Source organism: Nilaparvata lugens, chromosome 3 (genome assembly GCF_014356525.2).
Source record: "Nilaparvata lugens isolate BPH chromosome 3, ASM1435652v1, whole genome shotgun sequence".
In the NCBI taxonomy this organism is placed as follows: Eukaryota; Metazoa; Arthropoda; class Insecta; order Hemiptera; family Delphacidae; genus Nilaparvata; species Nilaparvata lugens.
This window is the reverse complement of record NC_052506.1, coordinates 32225734-32246502: the sequence shown is the minus strand read 5'-3', so window position 1 is coordinate 32246502 and position 20769 is coordinate 32225734. Positions and strand designations below refer to the sequence as shown.

General features: G+C 36.2%; 2 protein-coding genes across 2 annotated transcripts in view; both read right to left on the bottom strand.

Annotated features, from left to right (window-relative positions):
• Positions 1–20769, bottom strand: part of LOC111049607 (protein phosphatase PHLPP-like protein) — a 148920-nt gene that overhangs the window by 93234 nt on the left and 34917 nt on the right. The window lies entirely within an intron of this gene.
• On the bottom strand, positions 4401–13261 carry LOC111054171 (dynein assembly factor 6, axonemal). Its single transcript, XM_022341148.2, has 3 exons — positions 12976–13261; positions 6324–6547; positions 4401–5282 (listed from the first exon to the last, which is right to left on the bottom strand). The coding sequence occupies exons 1-3, from the start codon at positions 13085–13087 to the stop codon at positions 5025–5027; spliced, it is 594 nt and encodes a 197-aa protein (XP_022196840.2). The 5' UTR covers positions 13088–13261; the 3' UTR covers positions 4401–5024.

The window sequence follows — 20769 nt, the reverse complement described above, 5'->3', positions numbered from 1 at the left end:
CGTCATCATAGTCAAGTCTCATCTAGTGAAGAGTGTTCGTTTTGCGTGATTCCTACCGTGTTTGGTGACATTATTTTGGGTGAATTTCCAAATCATTCCGGTCTTCTTAATCAGTCATTGACTGCATTAATGACGTGCCCACCTCTGAGAACTCGTTGAATAATTTGGTTCATAAGTTTTGGGAAAGTGAAGAAATTCCTAATCATAAATTTCCTAGTCCCGATGATGAGTTTTGTGAGAAACATTTTGCTGAAACTCACACGCGTGATACTGAAGGAAGATATGTTGTTCGTCTCCCTTTCAAAGTTGACACTAATCAACTCAAATTTCATGAATCTCATGATGTTGCTTTAATCGTTTTCTGTCGTTGGAGCGTCGTATGCTGTGTGATGCTCGTTTGAAATCTGATTGCATATCATTTATGGAAGAGTATCTTCTTTTGGATCATATGGAAGTTGCTAAAAAACCAGGTAAATATTTTATTCCTCATTTTTGTGTATTCAATCCGTCATCACCTACAACAAAGGTTCGTGTTGTATTTGATGGGTCTGCTAAAAAGAGTCACATTTCGTTGAATCAAGTTCTTCATTCAGGTCCAAAATTGTTAAATGACATTTGTGATGTGTTAACTAGATTCAGACTTTACCCATTCGTATTCACGTGTGATGTTACGAAAATGTATCGTGCTATCCTCGTTGATGAAGAAGATCGTTCTTTCCTTCACATATTGTTTCGTAAAGATCCTTCCGATGATATTGTCGTTTATGAGCTCAAAACAATCACATATGGTTTGAAACCGTCTGGTTTTCTTGCTCAACGTGCTCTCATTCAACTGGCGAAAGATGAAGGAGATAAATTTCCGTTGGCAGCAGCAGCTATTCGTGATGATATATATCACGACGATTTTCTCACAGGTGCTAATTCGTTGGAAGAAATCTGTGAAATAAAATCACAACTTTGTAATCTTCTAAACTGTGCTCATATCAAGTTGAATAAATGGAGCAGTAATTCTCCTGAGTTCTTGGATTTGATTCGTTCTGAAAACACTCAAGTACCACTTCATATCAGTGATGAGCCTAATTCAAATGTGAAAGTTCTTGGCGTAATGTGGAACCCAACTACTGATTGTTTTCATATTAAAGTCTCCGTTCCAGAGTTTCAAAAGAAAAACTCTAAGCGCACTGTTCTGTCCGTTATCGCGCGTCTGTATGACCCTCTCGGTTTTATAGCTCCAGTAATATTCAAAATGAAATGTTTTTTACAAGAGCTGTGGAAGTTGGACATCGATTGGGATACGCCGATTCCTGTTGAATACAACGAATGCTGGAACGAGCTGATGAGAGAGCTTCCTGCTCTAAGTTCAATTTCAATTCCTCGATGCGTTTATGGTGATGCTTTTTCTTGTCAAATACTTGGGTTTTCCGACGCATCGCAGAAAGGAATCTGTGCTTGTATCTTCTTGAGAGTTGTGTCGTCAGAATCTACGGTGAAATGCTTCCTGTTGAAAGCTTAAACTAAAGTTGCGTCGTTGAAAACTCTGTCTATTCCTTGATTAGAGCTTCAAGCTGCGTTGTATGTTTCAGTCCTTCCTTCACTGGAAAAAATCAATCTTCAATCTACGTTTCTGTTCAGTGATTCAACTATTGTTTTATCTTGGTTGCATATACCTCCTTACAAGTTGCAAACGTTTGTTGCAAATCGTGTTGTGAGAATATTAGAGTTGACTAATATTTCAGATTGGAATCACATTGGTACTGATTTCAACATTGCCGACGTTGGATCAAGAGGCCTTTCTCCCCAAAACTTGTGCAATTCGCAAGATTGGTTCAATGCTCCAACGTGGTGTTCTAATTCGTTGTCATGTTGGCCGTTGTCATCTATGACTTACCCTGCTACTGAAATTCTGCCTGATGTGAAACAAAATAAAGGTGTTGTTTTGAATATCACTGAAGAGACTGCTGTTATTCAGATAACACGTTTCTCCTCATACATGAGATTGTTACGTTCCTGTGCTTATGTTTTACGTTTCGTGAATAACTGTAAAGCATCAATTAGTGGTGTCTGTCGTAAATCAGGCGCACTTAGTGTTCAAGAGTTGAAATGTGCACAAATTTATTGTGTTAAAATTGTTCAAAAGTGTCATTTCAATCGTGAACTCGACCTATTGAAAGAGGGTAAACCTTGTGATAAGAGTTTCCAAAAATTGTCTGTATTCTTGGATTGTGATGGTGTGATTCGTGTTGGTGGCAGATTGGTTAATAGTGCTTTAGGATATGAAGCCAAGCATCCTTGTTTGATACATAAAGATAGTCATTTTACTAAACTCCTCATTGAGTATTATCATATTTCTCATCTTCATGCTGGACCAAGAATAGTGCGTGCTCTTATTCAGCGTTATTTTTGGATTGTTGGAGCACACAGTGTTATCAGAAATGTGATTTTCAATTGTACTCGTTGCCGTTTATTCAATGCAACTCCTGTTGCTCCCGTCATGGGTGATCTTCCCAGCTCTCGTGTTGTTCCCAGTGCTCCCTTTCTGAAGGCTGCGGTCGATCTAGCTGGTCCTTTCACTGTCAAAGAGAGTATTCGGCCCAAAGCTCGTATGTACAAGGCATACTTTGCACTGTTTGTCTGTCTGGCAACAAAAGCTTGTCACATTGAGGTGCTTACAAGTCTTTCATCCGAAGAGTTTATTAACACTCTCCATCGTTTTGTTTCTAGGCGTGGATTGCCTAAAGAAATATTCTGTGATCAAGGGACGAATTTCAAAGGTGCTGCGCGACAATTGAAGGAAATTGTTGAATTTCTCAGATCATCAGAAAATCAATCCAACGTCTGTGATGCGATGTCATCTAAAAGCATCCAATTTCGTTTTAATATTCCACATGCTCCTTTCATGAATGGAATCTGTGAGTCTAATATTAAAAATGTGAAATTCCATTTGTTTCGTGAAGTGGGAAATTCGGTCCTAACTATTGTTGAGCTTTCCACTCTGTTGGTGAAAATTGAGGCGATACTCAATTCGAGACCGTTGTATGCGCTCTCTTCATCTCCTGATGACTACGAGGCGCTGACTCCCGGACATTTCCTTGTTCATCGCCCTCTGTTGGCGGTTCCTGAAATTGACGTGAGTGATGTCAACGAGCACAGACTGTCTCGTTGGGAAAAGGTTAATCGCTTCACTCAGAGATTGTGGAAGAGGTGGGAGAGTGAATACCTCCACACTCTTCAACAGAAGAATAAGTGGTTTGAGAGTGACACAAACCTTCAGGTAGGGCAGTTAGTATGGATTAAAGAGGACAATTCATCACCCTTATCATACCCGTTAGGTAGAGTCACCCAAATCATAAGTGATGCTAAGGGTGTTGTGCGCTCAGCTCACGTGAAAACTAACTCTGGTGAGTATGTTAGGCCAGTTAGGAAACTTGCCCCCATACTTCCCTATTAGTTCAACCCACACCCCAAGTTTTCCGTTTTCCTTTCCTATTCCTTTTCCCTTCGTTTTTCCTTTCCTACCGTTCAGTGCTTGTTGTTCTGTTTTTTTTTTACTTTTAAATTTTAGTTTTTTTTGAGTTTATGTTCTTGGAAATGGGGCATTCCAAGGCGGGCGGAGATGGTGGATTCACGGAGGATCGGCAGCCTTGATTGTGGGCTGATTAGTTTGCACTTTCCTCCCCTTCCCCCTCTCAAAAGAGGCAAGATAACCTCTCTCCCTCACCCCTCCTTCATCCTCCCTGTTTATCTTTCTAACCACCACTTCAAGAAGCGTTGTCGAGAAGTCAACATCTTTTTCGTTCCGTGTCTCCCGTTCCGTGGCGTTCGAGTTGAACGCAATTACCTCGTTTCGTTTCGTGATATATGTGCAATATCATATAGGCCTACGCATAAAGACAGGATATCGTCAGCAGTAACTTCTACACACGAGATACAGTCCACTTCCTCGCCAGTTCCAAGGTTAGTGCAAATTAAAGACTTACTTTTGGGGTTGTCGACGTTTTCGTGAATTAAATCTTAACTGTACCCAATCCATAGGTTTGGAGACAGGACGGGATTACCAAATGATTTTTTAATTATGGGTAAAATGATGGCTGAAATCCATCAAATGTTTGTGTGTGTGATGCTGTTATTAATAACAACCTTAATTCATTTAAAAATTAATAATCCAATTGAAGTTGAAAATTCTCAGCCAAAGTTCTCAGTTTAATTCATTCATCTAAATCTAACCACAGTCATTGTTACCAACTTAATTTTAGTTTTCGTGCACTAATCCTTCATTTAACCCACCAACTAGTTTGTGTTGCCATGTTGCAAATCTGGTGTAAGCAAAGTAATACTTTGCGCACTAGAGCAGAAAAGTGATTCTTTGCGTTCCGTAATCAGTGCAGGAATGGCCACTTTTCAAGGTAACTGTAGGGAAAAAGAGTTTCATTTCAATTAATTTTAATTATTGAGGGCCAGTTTCCAAGCTTGAGATTTAGCCAAGCTCTAGACTTTTCAACTCTAGGATTTTGAATAGTAAGCTTATCTCATACTAGATGTCATCTTGCTCGATAAATAATTGTCCAAAATGAAATATAATCTTTTAAGTAGGGGAGGGGGGTGCAGCTTTCATTCAAACTTTCAACTGAATTGTTGCTGGAGATGACTGAGCCAAAAAGTCACGCCTCGCCCCTGAAAACACTAGATTCAATTTATTTTGGTACTTATACAATTCGCTATGTGATTAATGCAGTCTACATAAATAATTTTGGAACGTGGATGCAAACATTATATGGTTTTTAAATCTTTATAACAGTACTTCGAAAGTTTTCTTTATAGATGTGTAATCAACATTTTTGGTGGAATATTCATATTTATGTGAAGAATATACTCAACATAATAATGTAAATCCAATGACATGAGATATGCAAAGTTTATACGGTTATTGTCTTTAAAGTAATATCATGATTTTGAAAAGCTTTCATTACAAACTATGTAAAAAGCTTATACTATCTAGCTCCTTCAAGATTAATCTAGAATCATTTTTAGAAGTTGACATAATCAAGTTCACGATCGAGAAAAAGTGAAACTGAAAGTATCGAAGTGGTGGGATCCCAATCAGCCGTCGATTTGTCCGGATTAACAGGATGTGGCAGAGGAAGACTCAGTCGATAGAGAGGTGAACGTATATCCAGATGCTTTCTTGAAACTTGAAGATCCACACACTCGCGTTGCTCATTCGCCAATTTGAAATCGAGTACCATCATCTCACAACTGGACGAAGCAGTTGTTTTTCTCCCCATCTGCGGAAAAAGTCATTCCAAGTCTTAAATAATAATTAGTTATTTGTGGTCATTCTTGGTTTTCAGCCCATAATCATTTTGTATTAATAGGCCTGATGAACTTGATTATTTGTAAAACCGACTACGAAGTGCATAATCCATAATCTCCTTTATGAAATATGGAGAATTAGCTGCAGATCCCATGATTACGGATGGGGGAGAGGTTTGACAACCTAAGGGTCTTGAGGGCTAATTTATTATTCCTTCATCCAAAATAGTTTTTCATTTGAAGTTTGTTGTATCTGAGTGAAATAGGACATGATATCCGTCTTTTCTCTGACTCCTTCAGCTACATAAATAAAATTATTAAAAAGTAAATGTGAGCATGAGTATTCAATGAACATAAACTTATTATTTAATGCATTTATTCTTCTAGCTAACCAGTAACAATGACACAGATTGATTTTATTTATCTTGAAAACTATACTTACATTATTATGAATAAATTTTTTTTTGAGGGGGGGGAATCTATCTAGATATTCCGTGGGGGGATTATAAAGTCTTCTCATTATCCTCCCCCCTAGAACCGCCACGGAGGAGATATGACTTATTTATTAAGATTTATTAAGATTTATTCTTACTCTTATTTTCAAGATTTCTCTTAAAGACTATGCTTACATTATTATAAATGATTTTTTTTAAAAAGGGGGAATCCATCTTGATATTTCGGGGAGGGGGATAATATTATCCCTGTCCTAATCTCACCCTCTGGTATCGCCACTGAAGAGATGTAACAATTCATCACGTTAAACGCATCTAAAACAATAATTATTATTATTAAACGAAAATCCAAATTAAATGCTGTAAATCACCCCAAAGACAAATTTTGGTTTTTCGTTTAATAATAATTATCAATTCATTAGCATTTGAATAAAAGCAATATCTCAGTAATTTCCATCTGCATCCATAATAAGATAAGCTATCAATCAAACATAATTTCAAAGCTTCTTCTACGACAAATAACTATCAATCAAAGTTCCCGTGACATAATTAATTATTCACCTGCAAATAAATGTCTTCAGCAGTGACTGCCTGTTTGTACTTGATGTCATATTCGGGACGTTGCCGTGGATCGTAAGAGGCATCATCACAAACTGGCACTTCAGTCACTTCATGCAGTTGCCAAATCGCCTTCGGGTCATCAACAGCTTCTGTCGCATTTTCTCCCTGCTCACTATCAACCCCTTTCACTTTCACTTTTAATTTTGGTTTCACATCTCCTGGGCCTGGACAATTAATATAATTGTAAGATGAGTTACAGAAGTCTCTATATTATCTTTGAAAGTTCTATATTTATATTTAATTTTACATCTTATATAAAATGATGAAGGAGGATATTCACATCTCCTGGGCTTGGACAATTAATATACAGTAATAATAAATTACACAGATTTCTTTATATCGTTAAAAGTTTATCCATACCTTCGATTTTGTAGACATATGTATGTAATATAGAAAAAGCCTTTAACCTATATAGGAAAGCAGATCTATGGATATATTGTACCAACTTTAATATGTAAAGTCCCTTCCTGATATTTTTACAAAGCTAAAGGCATACCTGATATGATATCATCGTACCGTATAATAATCATCTGCATATAATAATATCCAATTGGATAAAACGATGAAAGAAATTACAAATACAGATTTGTGCAGAGTTATGTATATTATACATACACCCCATTCCAAACAAAGTTTTAAATTCATATTTTCAGTGTGTACGTACCTTAGATGTCATCTTAAATAAGAATGAAAAAAATTAAAACAATGACTATTTTCTAGAAAAGCACATGTCATGTGTACATGAAATTTTGAAATCGTTGTAAGAAGTTGCCCATACATCTCTAAAACATTGAACTTCCAAAATCCATTTCAACCCAATTAAAACTTCTACACAGCGAAAAGTTGACTGTGTAACACTAGTCGTATCTTCCTATTGCCCCTCACCCCTCAGGCCTATTTTTTTGGAGGAAACGGTCGAACAGTCACTGTTGATACAATTTTTGGTACCTAACGATGATACCTGAGTTTTTTTTCTGTCACAGTAATTAAAAAGACGACGGACATAAACATTAACATCAATGCTGTATGTAATGTATGCTTGAAAGAAGATGGGTCGACATGTCATACATCAGATCAGCCATAAGATCAGATTGTACCGATATCTTCCACGGAATTTATAACGCAGACTTTCCTTGGTAGCCGAATGTGGAGTGGCATCCTCACGGTTACCGGACTCTTAGACATGTGACTATTTTTCATGAGACCACCTTGAAGCACACATGTATACATACATAAACAATATTATATTTGAGCGATTTGCGGATAGTTTTGAACTATCTTCTTGATTCTTCTATTTTGATTCTCCTTCTTCAAAAAAAGTAGTGCGCATCATGACGTCATCTCCACCCCTGGAACATTGCCGACCACTTTCTGTAAGCCGGGGACACACGAGACTGCTTTTGCTGGACTGTTTTTTTGCCGTGGCCGTGCGAAGTGCAAAATACACTGGAAGGCATGGAGAAGAACACACTTCGGCCGGACGGCGAAAACCGGATCCGGTGGGGAAATGAGTCGGAGGCACTCACGGCTATTCTCTACTTCGCCGGACGGCTGTTTCGCCGTCCGGCAGGTAGGAGGGCATTGTACATAATATGGAGATGAACACACGGTACGGCAAACAGCCTGCCGGCCACCCTTCAAAGTGATTGTGTTGTTGAATTATTCAGTGTCCAGAGTTGTCATGAGTGTAGATCTAGACATAGACTTGTAAGAAAGAACAAATTGACTTGTCAGAAACTATGGTATGTTAAATGATTTGAGAAACGTATTTATTCAGTAAAATTTATAAAAATGAATAACTTATTTTAACGATAACCTTACAAACCGAATTGAGCGGAGCAGAGCGTAGTTTAAATAGCCGCCTTTTGAAAATTGAAATATAAATTTTATATAAAAAATCCGCCAAAGTTTCGTCATTGCATCTTAAACCGTTTTGCAACAATGATTTCACATACAGTGAAAATCACACATACGGACAAACGTCTGAAATATTATAAGAAAACGTAAGTTTTCTTACTTACGTTTTCTTATAAGTTGGGTCATAAGTTACCTTAAAGTTACTGTTAGCATCTCTTGTGGAGGAATACAATTTCTCATGTTAGTATTTTGTACTTGTATTTTAAATTTCATCCTATAGGAAAGCTCGTCAAAGCATCAGAATCTATATAATAAGAGAGAGTTCGGTTGTGTTTGTTCGTGTGTTCGTGTGTTTGTTTGTTCGTTTGTTCGCATCAAAACATGCCAACTTGTGGATTGCATACCGGAAAAACGGGAATGATTTAGATCTCCAAATTTTGCACATAGATTCTTTGAATATCAATCTCGTGCACCTGGAAGCCCAAATTTCAATTCTCCTTCTAGATTTTTCAGAATTAATGTCCAAATTCCATTAATGGTACATACGATTTCATAAAAAAATCACCAAATCATATGGTTGAAATTAAAAAAGGAACATCTGTTTCTATTATTGCTTTCTACCTGATACCACTTAACTTCAATAATATTGTTTTGATAATTGATAAATATTTTTAGCAATAATAATTATAGTTTTATTATATATATAATAAAAGTATTGTTTCGATATTAATAAATATTTTCATTCTTACAAACTCTGTATAATAATTTATGGTGAATGTGAAACAGCTGCATCAACGAAATTATCTCAAAAACATCTGTTTAGAACAAAACTTTCCCCCAGTTGAACGTACGTTGGTTAACGTTTAATCGCGATAAAATGCTATATTTCAATTGAGATTAGCGATTAGCGCTAACCGATGCATTTTGGTTGCACAAAAAAGAAATTTTAAGCGATAACGCCGATTAAACTAATCGACGTAGAAAAATTTTAACAGGCCATTCACGGAGAATTAAATCCAAGTAACGCCGATTAGGTACCTACTGATAGCTGTCTTCCAAAATTAGGTTTTGGTAAAAAAAAACTACAGAATTCAAAGTATAGCTAGATATATGAATGGATTTCATCCGTTAATAAAATAGAAGAGAGTATTCAGCTGATATTAGCATTCAATCATTCTGATTTTTGAGGTTGGTTTTTGATCTTGTTCGTTTGCAGATAGCACGACACTGGCGACAGACAGAACATTTTTATGGCGCATGCATAATGAATAGTCACCGCTTCAATAACATAACCTCCCTTTTTTGCCATTTGTTTAGAATAATAATTTTAATAACATCACTGTCGGATAAATTACAGTGTTGCCAAATTGTGAAACCGTTGAAATCTTGGTTAGTTAACCGGAAAACTTAATCGGAATTAAAAACTAACTGATCTTTGTGGAACAGAAATGAATCCATAAAACTAACGCTGATTTGTTAATCGGCGTTAATATTTAATAGACGTACGTGCAACTGGCCTATAGTTTTGAAACTTCGTTTTCCTGATGCAATGTTTAGGCCTACACGTGGCATGCATTATTAATTTTTCAGCTAGAACAGCTTTTTGAGGCAAAGTGCTAAATGAACGTCTACAGTTTCATCAATGCTGTATCGGCAATATGAAAACGCATGCAGTTAATATGTTTTTGAATAAAGGTGTTGATATTTACATAAAGAAATTATTCTCTTCCATTTTTATTTAATCAAAATTTCAAAATTATTCGAGCCCTGATAGAATGACTGACTCACTGTACAGTTAGTCGAAGATTGGAATAAGGGGTATTTTTGCAAGCTGAGCAAAAAAATAAGGTCATATGCACCTTTTCGTTATATCTTCAAATGAAAAATGAGTTTTGTGGGCTGTCAAAACTCCCTCTGAAAGGGAAACTATTCAACTTATTCTATATTTCAGTAAAATAACAATGATCATCCATCCATCTATTTTCTTCTATACTATAATAAAGGAAAGAACTTGATTATACACGTATACAGGTGTAAAGTACCTATAGGAAAATTATGTTTGACGCATCATCACATCTGAACTACTGGACTGATTAACTTGAAATTTTGTATATAGATTCTTGCTTAACCGAGGATGGTTATAAACCTATTTCAAATTCTTCAATACATCTTGATTACATCAAGTTTTCAATAATTATTTGTCATGCTTTCGGTTATTGTAAGGGAGCAGCAGAACATTTCTCTTAAAAGGGAAATTAGAAGATAGGTATTGAGGTATATATAGGTATAGGATGGTTGGGGATTCTTTTCGAATGATAAAAACAGGTTTTCCGTCGCACCCAAATTTTTTCCGCCATTTTGGAACCGCCATTTTGAATCCAACTTCTTTTTTTAATTGAAAGGTGGTCATATGATACATGATTCCGATACAGGATTTTCAGAGAAAAGGTATGGTGAAAACCGCACATCGATATCTCGAACCTTCCAAAATGTATTCTCATTCATTTCCTTTATTGCAGTATAGAAGATGATAGATCTATCTATCATCTTCTATACTATAATAAAAGAAATAACTGGCTTTTTCATGTATACACGTGTAGAGGATAGGAAAATTATGTTTGACGCATCATCACGTCTGAACTATTGGACTGATTTACTTGAAATGCTGCTTATAAATTCTTAATCAACCGAGGATTCTTATATGTATTCTCATTCATTTCCTTTATTGCAGTATAGAAGATGATAGATTGATAGATAGATGGATGATATATCCATCTATCTATCATCTTCTATACTATAATAGAATAAATAACTGGCTTTTTCATGTATACACGTGTAGAGGATAGGAAAATTATGTTTGACGCATCATCACGTCTGAACTATTGGACTGATTTACTTGAAATGCTGCTTATAAATTCTTAATCAACCGAGGATTCTTATATGCCTATTTTCAATTCTTCTAGATTTCATAACGTCACGTTTGAAAATAGACCCTTGCGAAGCACGGGTTACCTGCTAGTAAAGAATAAAATGCTCCATGAAGCTGTCTTTCACTAGAATTGAATGAACCCAAACACTTCGGCTGCGTTTCCTCTTTCTCCTGTGGTGAAGCAAGCAACTTAGAATCTCCAAGTACATAATAATTATTCATCAAGAACATATTCTGATATTATTACTGCCGTGTCCAGCGACCGTTGAACGGCAGTTGCAGTGTGTTGTGCTATTCAACCGGTGCCGGATCCGAGGAAACAGCCGTCTCGTGTGTCGCTGGCCGATTGGGAATAATTCTTAATGTCTTTAACCAATACCACAGAATTTATAATAGCATAATAGCAATATACAATTATTAATTATAGGAGTTTTCTCTGCCAATACTTACTCAGCACCTTGACACTTGACACTCTTGAAGAGTCGGATTCATACGCTGCTGGCAAGAAGCCAATTTCATGATCACAACACCAAGAGACGAAATGACATCAATCTACCTCACTCAAGACTGACCAATTCACACAGCAGCTATCCCATTCGTACACTGAAGATATTTAATACTTCCCCAATGTATTCGTGAATTGGAAGAAAAATCATTCAGGAAAGTACTGTGAGATAAACTGCCTAGCCTCTCACTCTACTCATTGGGTGAGGAGGAGATCACAAGTTTCATTCACCTATTTGGCATGCCATCTTGCGCTACAACGTTTACCGCAATGCTTTAGAAGAAGATGATGAACAACTTCTCAAAGGAGTCAAAATCGATTACAGCTGTTATGTTTTGTATGCAAACATTTTTTTTTAATCTTAATTTTGAAAATGGCAATTTCAATGGCAAATAGGTAATTACTGAAGATTAAATTTTAAATTTCGTTTAAAAATGAGTGTGTAATGTAACTGTCGTTTCAAATTATTCTACCGGTACCTCATTACCGGTTTTTTCAACCCTTCATTATAAACGCAATTACTGCTATAACTTTGTTATCCTAAACTACTAGTTCTGTGAACAGTAGACCTCGCGCAGTTAAAAATCACATCTTCCTCTAATACTGTACATAAGAGTGTACTGTCCTCACGTGTCGCCGAGATATCGGTGTGTAAAAAACTAATGGCTGTTTGGGTTGTTGTATCGACAATAATTTGTTGTAAACAACTATGCTATAATCAACAAAAGCTTTACGAGTTCAAAGCAGAAAAAACTCGGGAGAAAATAATATGTCACTTCGAGTTATCAATTTGCATGCCTCATTGCTTGCAATATAAATAATCCATACAACGGCTGATTTTTACCAAGTTACATTGAGATATCAATTGCATGCAATTAATAATCCATTCGACAGCTGATTCATGATGAATAATTATTCTATAGTCTGATTTTCAAGTTAAATATTGGCGTTTGAAGGACACTCCTTTTCCTTTTATATTATCCTTATAATGCAAAATTTTAAAAAAACCTTATATACGACTCGAAAATTTAAAAAAGAACATTCCTGTCAAACCTACGTCGACGCAAAATTCAGAAAGGAACATTCCTGGCAAATTTCATGAAAATCTATTTCCGTGTTTAATTTTTATACCGCGTTTCGCCGTGAATGCGGAGCATAAAAATAGGGTAAATATAAACATATAGGCCTATACATAAAGAGAAATGCAAAACCGTCGACTTGAATCTTAGACCTCACTTCGCTAGGTCAATAACTTTATTGCATGCATATAGGCATGAATATAATACATAATACAAACTCACCCAGCCTGGATGTGCCAGTTTTGGGCAAGTCATCGTCACTGTCAGATTCTGGCTCGGCTGTGCTTAGAAGACGCGACAGATCTTTCAACCCAGTTCCAAAACATGAATCCATTCTTGATTACAAACGGAATATAGACAACGTATAAGTTGAATATCAGAGCCAATGTGATGCTCACAAGGGCTGTGCCCTCACTCAATAACAAGCTGTCTCCAGTCTATTATTTATCCTCTGTTGCCATGACGACCTATAGGGCCTATGTCTAGAAGAGCTGAACAGTTTCCTAAATGTTCTTGTTCACTGGTTTGATTCTACAAATCACCAGATTTGCCAACATTTTAAGTATTAAAATCAAAGTCGTTGATACGGTTATTGGTAATTGACGAAATTCGTTATCAGAGGTCTATTATACATTATAATAAATTGGCAATTATAAAAAATACAATCAACAGTTATTTTAAAAAACATAAGTTTTTTTCTATAGTTGCCTCTGTCTCAAGATAATGAACTGTACGGCCAATGACACACTTGTACACCGTGCTCCTGGGCTAGATGAACGTTATGTATTTGTTGTTCAATACTCCAGTATCATTGCACGAAGAGATCAGCGTGCTCGGAGTTTTTTCCTGCAAAAGGTATACCTGGTCACTGGATAAATGTGGGTCGTGGATTGCATGGGTGTACTTTGCGGCGGGCCTAGCTGGTTGATTTAAATAGCTGGTTACAAAATACAAATCAGCTGGATGATTAAAATGTTATTGCTACGCCGGTAGCGGCTTGATGCTGTGGAATGAATTCATAGATCCAGGTATCTTTCCAGTCCGCGGCAGTAGTGTTTGACTGGGTGTTTGCAATTTTTTCGAATCGTAATGTACATGCTCCATTATTATGATTCATTGAGATTACATGGTAGCTCCACCTGGTGGTCAAATGATCGGGGTCTACTGTCACCACACTTTGTATAGTGCGCTTGATTTCAAAACTAAGGCTCAACTCATACTTAAGCGACTAAGGTCGAGAAGAGACTCGACTCTAGGTTGAGAGCATGTGTTTTCAAATGGTGACGTCGCGGAGACTAGGATCGACTGGTCTGAGGGTCACCATTTGGAAACACATGCTCTCGAATAGTAGAGTCTCTTCTCGACCTGAGTCGCTCAAGTGTGAGTTGAGCCTTAAACTAGGTTTACACTATGTAGCAGAGCTATATAGCTGAGCTACATGTAGCTCTGCTACAAGCTCAAAAAGTGACACTGGAGATTTACTACATAGCCCGGCTATATAGCATTTTTAAGCCTATTTTCTCAGCTATATAGCAGAAAATGAGCTATCCAAAATTTTCGGTAAACATCAAAGAGAATCTGAGCTATATGTAGTTCTGCTACATGTCAATTTTTGTGTTCTGCTAATAATTTAATATCGGCTTCGCTCTGGAGTACAAAAGCATAAAAAATTTATTACGAAAGAAGAAATTATAATAATATTCATAACATTCATAAAGAAATTGTATGAGTACATTCATACAGAAATCACAGTAAATTGAGATTAATTCCCAGATGAATGCAAACATTTCCCTCACAAAGGCCCAGTTGCACAAAAGCCGGTTAAATTTTAATCCTGATTAACTTCACGTGAATCAAATCAGAGAAGACCATTTCAAAAAGATGGATCTACTGGAATTAATCAGGATTGAAAATAATCGGGCTTTTTTGCAACCGGCACTAAAAGTACCTGATTCAGTGATTACAAAAGTTCAACAGCTGAGTCATAATTTTGACACAGTTCCACTCACTTCCATCACCAACAGACGACGAAATCATGATTATCAGCTGTTTTTCCAAGGATGAATGATAATTATCTTTTAAATGTCCTTCAGTGAGTTTTCCCAGGAATAAGACCTAGTGCAATCAAATCTTTATATTATAAACCTACTATGTTCTGAATTTCGTGAGAATCGTTAGAGCCGTTTTCGAGATCCGGTGAAATACAAACATACAAACATCTAAGCATCTAAACATATAAACATAATGAACATATGAACAGAAGTTGCTCGTTTAATAGTATAGGATAGCAGGGCTACATTTAGCTGCTCTGTCCTTGAAGGAAGGCTGCCGCAGCTGTTTACTGCTGTTTGCAGCCCAGCTGTTTAGTGCCTGCTGGGTTTATACCAGATATACAGTACTCATTTGTTGTCAGAGTGCTAGTAGGTTACTGGGCATTGCGAGCATTTCTTTTTGATCTATATATTATTTTGCAATAATGGAGAGTGAATTTGACTGGAATAGAGACAAAATTATCCAATATCTTCTTTCTCTTCTCTGTGCTGAAAATATCACAGTAGCTGCGGCGAAAGCAGTGACTGCTGCAACAACTACCTTCTTCTTCGGCATCTGGCTGGGAACTGAGCAGTGAATACTGGTTTATTCCAAACTATATGAAGCTCTGATTTAAGTAATGGCATCAAAATGGTAGCACAGAGAAGAAAAAGAGGTTATTGGATAATTTTGTCTCTATTCCAGACAAATTCACTCTCCATCATTGCACAATAATATATATATCAAAAATAAATGCTCGCAATGCGCAGTAACCTACTAGCATTCTGACAACAAATGAGTACAGTATATCTGGTGTAAACCCAACAGGCAGTATACAGCTGCAAACAGCTGCGGCAGCCTTCCTTCAAGGACAGAGCAGCTACATCTAGCTCTGCTGTTAACAAAAATTGACATGTAGCATTATGTAGTGAGGGCGATATAGAAATGACTGGAATAAAGTTCAAGCTGGGTTCTCAGAGTTTTATTGTTATTGGAGTCTATCGACCGCCGAATGGTGATTTCACGATTTTCTAAAATAATCTCGACTCCATTATGGTCAAAACATTAAATAATCCAAAAGATTATTTGGTGGTGCTGGGGGACATAAATATTAATTTTCTCTTGGCCAGTTGTCGGCGCTCAAGCATTGTAGATACTGTATTATGACCCAATTTGGTCTCACTCATACAATAGATCAAGTGACCAGACTGGTGAGTAATTCATGTATTGATAATATCTTCACAAACATTCCTTCTACACTGTATTCTGCGCATGTGATTCATGCTTTTATATCAGATCATGCTGCTCAATACATTCAAATTTTCACAAATTATAAATTATTAGGACCTGACAAACCCAATGGGCGTTGCAAAACATTTAATACAATGATAAACGATTGCTCAGATGTGAATGTTGATTTACTTGGGCAACATTTGTCTCACGAAACCTGGAGTAATGTATATGAAGAAATTGAGACAAATGAAAAATTCAATAAATTCCACTTGACTCTTCTTCATCATTTCAATGTTTGTTGCACTTTAAGGACTAAGAAAAAAATTAAAAATCATGAGATGGGTATGAGAGGTAATTGGATTTGGCTACCCAAAAGGTTATTTCAGGGGAGGAGATTGATATGAATAAAAAAAGATTTATAGAATAAAAAAAACTATGACATGGGTGTGGCTTCGGCAAAGAAAGACTTTTTTGGTGAGTTTATTTTGAAATCGGACAATAAATCCAAGAGTAGCTGGAAAATTATCAATAGTTCTAGAGGTAATGGGATAAAAACTCATCATGATATAGAAGAAATTGAGGTTAAAAATGAAGTAATAAAAAACCCCAATAAAATGGCAAATGTTTTCAATGAGTATTTCATATCAGTGGGATCCCAAATTGATAATAGTAGAATTAATAGCAATACTCAAAACATGCCATCACCATACCATAGCTTATTTCTTTCACCTACAGACGCAGATGAAGTCCTATCCATAATAATTGAAAGTATGATATCAAAACATAGTAGAGGTTATGATGGTCTATCAATGAATATAATTGTAAAATGTATTAATTAGCTTATTTCTCCTTCAGTAGACATAATTAATTCAATGCTGGAATATGGAGTTTTCCCAGATCGCCTTAAAGTCTCCAAGGTTATCCCTGTCTACAAAAAAGGTGAAAAAACTAAAATTTCAAATTATCGCCCTATTTATATCCTGCCTGCTCTTTCAAAAATCTTAAAAAAATTTATATTTGCATCTGACTAGTTACTTAACTAAATTCAAGCTTATTCCTTCCTACCAGTATGGTTTTGTCAAAGGGCGATCAACTATTGGTGCAGCTATAAACTTATATGAAAAAGTACTGGATGAATTAGATAAGGGGAATTTCTCTTCAGCTGTACTGCTGGACCTCTCAAAAGCTTTTGATTATGTCGATTTTGATATCCTCTTGAATAAATTGCGTAGCTTAGGAGTAAGAGGTATCTCCCACACACTAATGGAATCATATATGATTGAGCGTACTCAGTATGTCTGTCTAACTTCGCCATTTGGAGAAGTTTCATCCTCTAAATTAGAATTAAAAACTGGAGTCCCTCAGGGCTCAATCCTGAGTCCACTACTTTTCCTTTTGAACATATCAGATTTACATTCAGCTGTATCAGATGATGTCAATTTTACACTCTACGCTGATGACACAACTCTTTTATTTACTGATGAAAATGTAAATAATCTTGAAATAGACATGAACATCTCAGCCAATGCTTTGGTCCAGTATTTCAATAATGTCTGTCTAACAATAAACTCTATGAAAAGCCAAATTATACACTCTAAAAATGTTCCTGTACTTCCCCAATTATATATTGGTGATAATGAAATTGGAAGCACTGACTCTGTTAATATGCTAGGGTTAAATTTTGATGAAAGGCTGAAATGGACTTTACATGTTGATAGCATGATCAGGAAAATAAGTAAAAGTCTCTTCCTTATCAGAAATCTGGTGAAGTATGTTCCACATAACACCGTTAAAGTGGTGTACTTTGCTACATTTTATTGTTATGTTGTGTACGGTATAGAGCTTTGCAGTGGTACTTCAAAGGAAAATATTCAATGAGTATTTGTACAACAAAAGAAAGCGATAAGGTATATGGCGGGGCTCGGATACAACCACCCTTGTAGAGAAGCATTCCGATCACTATCCCTACTAAGAGTACCCTCTATTTACATTTTCAGGCTGATTGTGCATTCTGTCCAAAATAGAACGAGTTTCCGAATTAGAGCTGATACACATTCGTATAACACTAGAGGGAGAGAAAACTTTGTAACTCAGCCTAATAGGAGGAAAGTATTTGAGAGGAAGCCTAGCTATGCAGGGTGCAAATTTTATAATAGACTTCCAAGCTTTTTGAAACTATTATCAACTAACTGTGGATTGAGAAAATTTAAAGCTAACCTTCATAAATTCTTAATAGAAAAAGCCTTTTACTCGGTGGATGAGTTTCTTGAAAACCATCCTTGAAGACTATTAGATAAGTATTGTAATTTTTTATGTATTTGTTATGACTGACATGCTATATTTTCAAGAAAATATATATTTTTTTAATTGACGCATTCTTGTACATTTTTATGTATATTTGAATAAAGATGAGTGATTGATTGAGAGCTACATTTAGCTCTGCTACATAAAATTAGCGTTAAATCTACTTATAGCAGAGCTACATATATAGCTCTGTTAAACAGACTGAGCTAATGACAGAGCTATATGTAGCCCAAATTTTATATAGTTCTGCTATATAGCTCTCCAGTTACATACTGTAAACATAGCTTTAGTGTGATATGCTTCCACTTGATTCTTTGATTTCGCTTGATGGCTACTACATGTTGGCTAGCGAGCCATAGGCCTAATGGCCGTATGCACCACCTCAGTTTGAACTGTGATTGATCAGCTGTTGGTTTAAACCTGGAATGTAACTCATTATAATAAATGCAACCGACTCATAGATTCATGTTGATCTTGTTTAGCTCTAAACGTAAATGATTTATCGGAATTCTATTCTAGATGATATCTGGAATTCATGACCAGACAATTGAAAATCAATTTCCTGGACAACTCCAAGGCTTTAAAGAGACAACATACATCGGAATGGAGTGCACTTGAACCATGATGGAACGACCATACTGGCAACTGCCTTAAGTTACATAATTTCCTTGGATAAGGCATTGAATCCAAAGCTGATTGACGACAACACATCCTGCCCAAACGACTGCCTGCCAGTGTGCCTCAACACCTCTCCGAATTTGACCCATACATTGTCATAGAACTTCGTTCAAAAAATTGATAGCACCCAGAAGAATTTTATGAATAGGTCGAAAGATGTAAGCTTTCCACGGCATTCTATTCAAATAATCAATAGCACCCAGAACAACCAAACAAGAGAATGAAAGGATAGAAACTTGCTTAAAATATTCCACCAAAACATCCAAAGAGGATACGGTACGGTAACAAGGAAAAATTGGACAAACTATAGTGTGGTCCACGTTATAATGACAGTATTTGATTAACTTTGATGTTGCTATCATTCGACAAAGAAGGTATTACTATCCTTTTATAGCTCCGCAACGATGCCAAATCTGTTTTTGGCAATGTAGAAATATGATTATTTAATGCAGAGAATAGGCGACGCTGTTCTTCTATCTTTATCCATTGCCATTATAACGTGGACCTCACTATAGAAATCGAATTGGATCAGTGATCCCTTGATATTGTTATACGGGCTTCACGCTCGTCTCACATTTCTGTTGGTCACAACTGCTCTGGCGGGGTGGAGTGGCAATATGTAGGAAGGATAACACCTGCTACTCAATGAGGCACATCGTTCCTAACACAACACACCAACCAACTAAACAAATTTTTGAAATACAATTGAAGAAGTTTAAACTAGTTGTAATAGGAACTTACAATCTCCAGATCCCAGAACAGTCAATGAATACCTCACTGGATTGGAATCTTTGCTTATAATTGATTACCTACAAAGCATCACAGAATCCTGATACTTGGCTATATAAATGAAGGCTAATTGTGAACTGATAGCTCAAGGGTACAATCCTAACAGAGCTAAAGAACACTCTAACTCAGCATGGGTGCAACATAATATGAATAACCAGAAACCAGAATCACTCCAACCTCAGCTACAAGCATAGATGGCTGCTTCCAGCACAACCTACAACCTAATAAAATAAATGCCACAGTAGGCAATAATCAAATTTAAGATCACCATTATATATATATATAATATATATATATATAATATATATATATATATATATATATATATATATATAGTATTGAATGGTGATCTTAAATTTGATTATTGCCTACTGTGGCATTTATTTTGAGTAGGCAATAATCAAATTTAAGATCACCATTCAATACTATATATATATATATATATATATATATATATATAGGAGACACAAGATATAAATAGATTAAAAACACTTAGAAACTTACATTAGAAATGGGGGAAATTTTCGGAGACTGACGAGTCTCCTTCCTCAACCGAGCAGACAATCCTAGAGTCTGCTTGGTTGAGGAAGGAGACTCAGTCTCCGAAAATTTCCCCCATATCTAATGTAAGTTTTTAAGTGTTTTCAATCTATTTATATCTTGTGTCTCCTGTTTTAATTTATATTACAAACTTCAAAGTTTCTTATATTATGGTATATATATATTTTCGCCACACTTGGATGTAATGAGCTGGTTTACGTGCGTCATATGGAGGCCGAAAGTGATTGTTTTCCGACCAGGCCGGTAAAACTTTACGGCCCTAGGGCTGTAAAATGACCTTGAATAACAGCTGATCGTGTCCGATCTCACAAAAATCATAGAGATAATCTCATAACGACTGTAATAATCTACATAATTATGTATCGTGAATCGCGGTATCATGTCTATAATATATTTTATGAATTACTGTTTCATAATTTA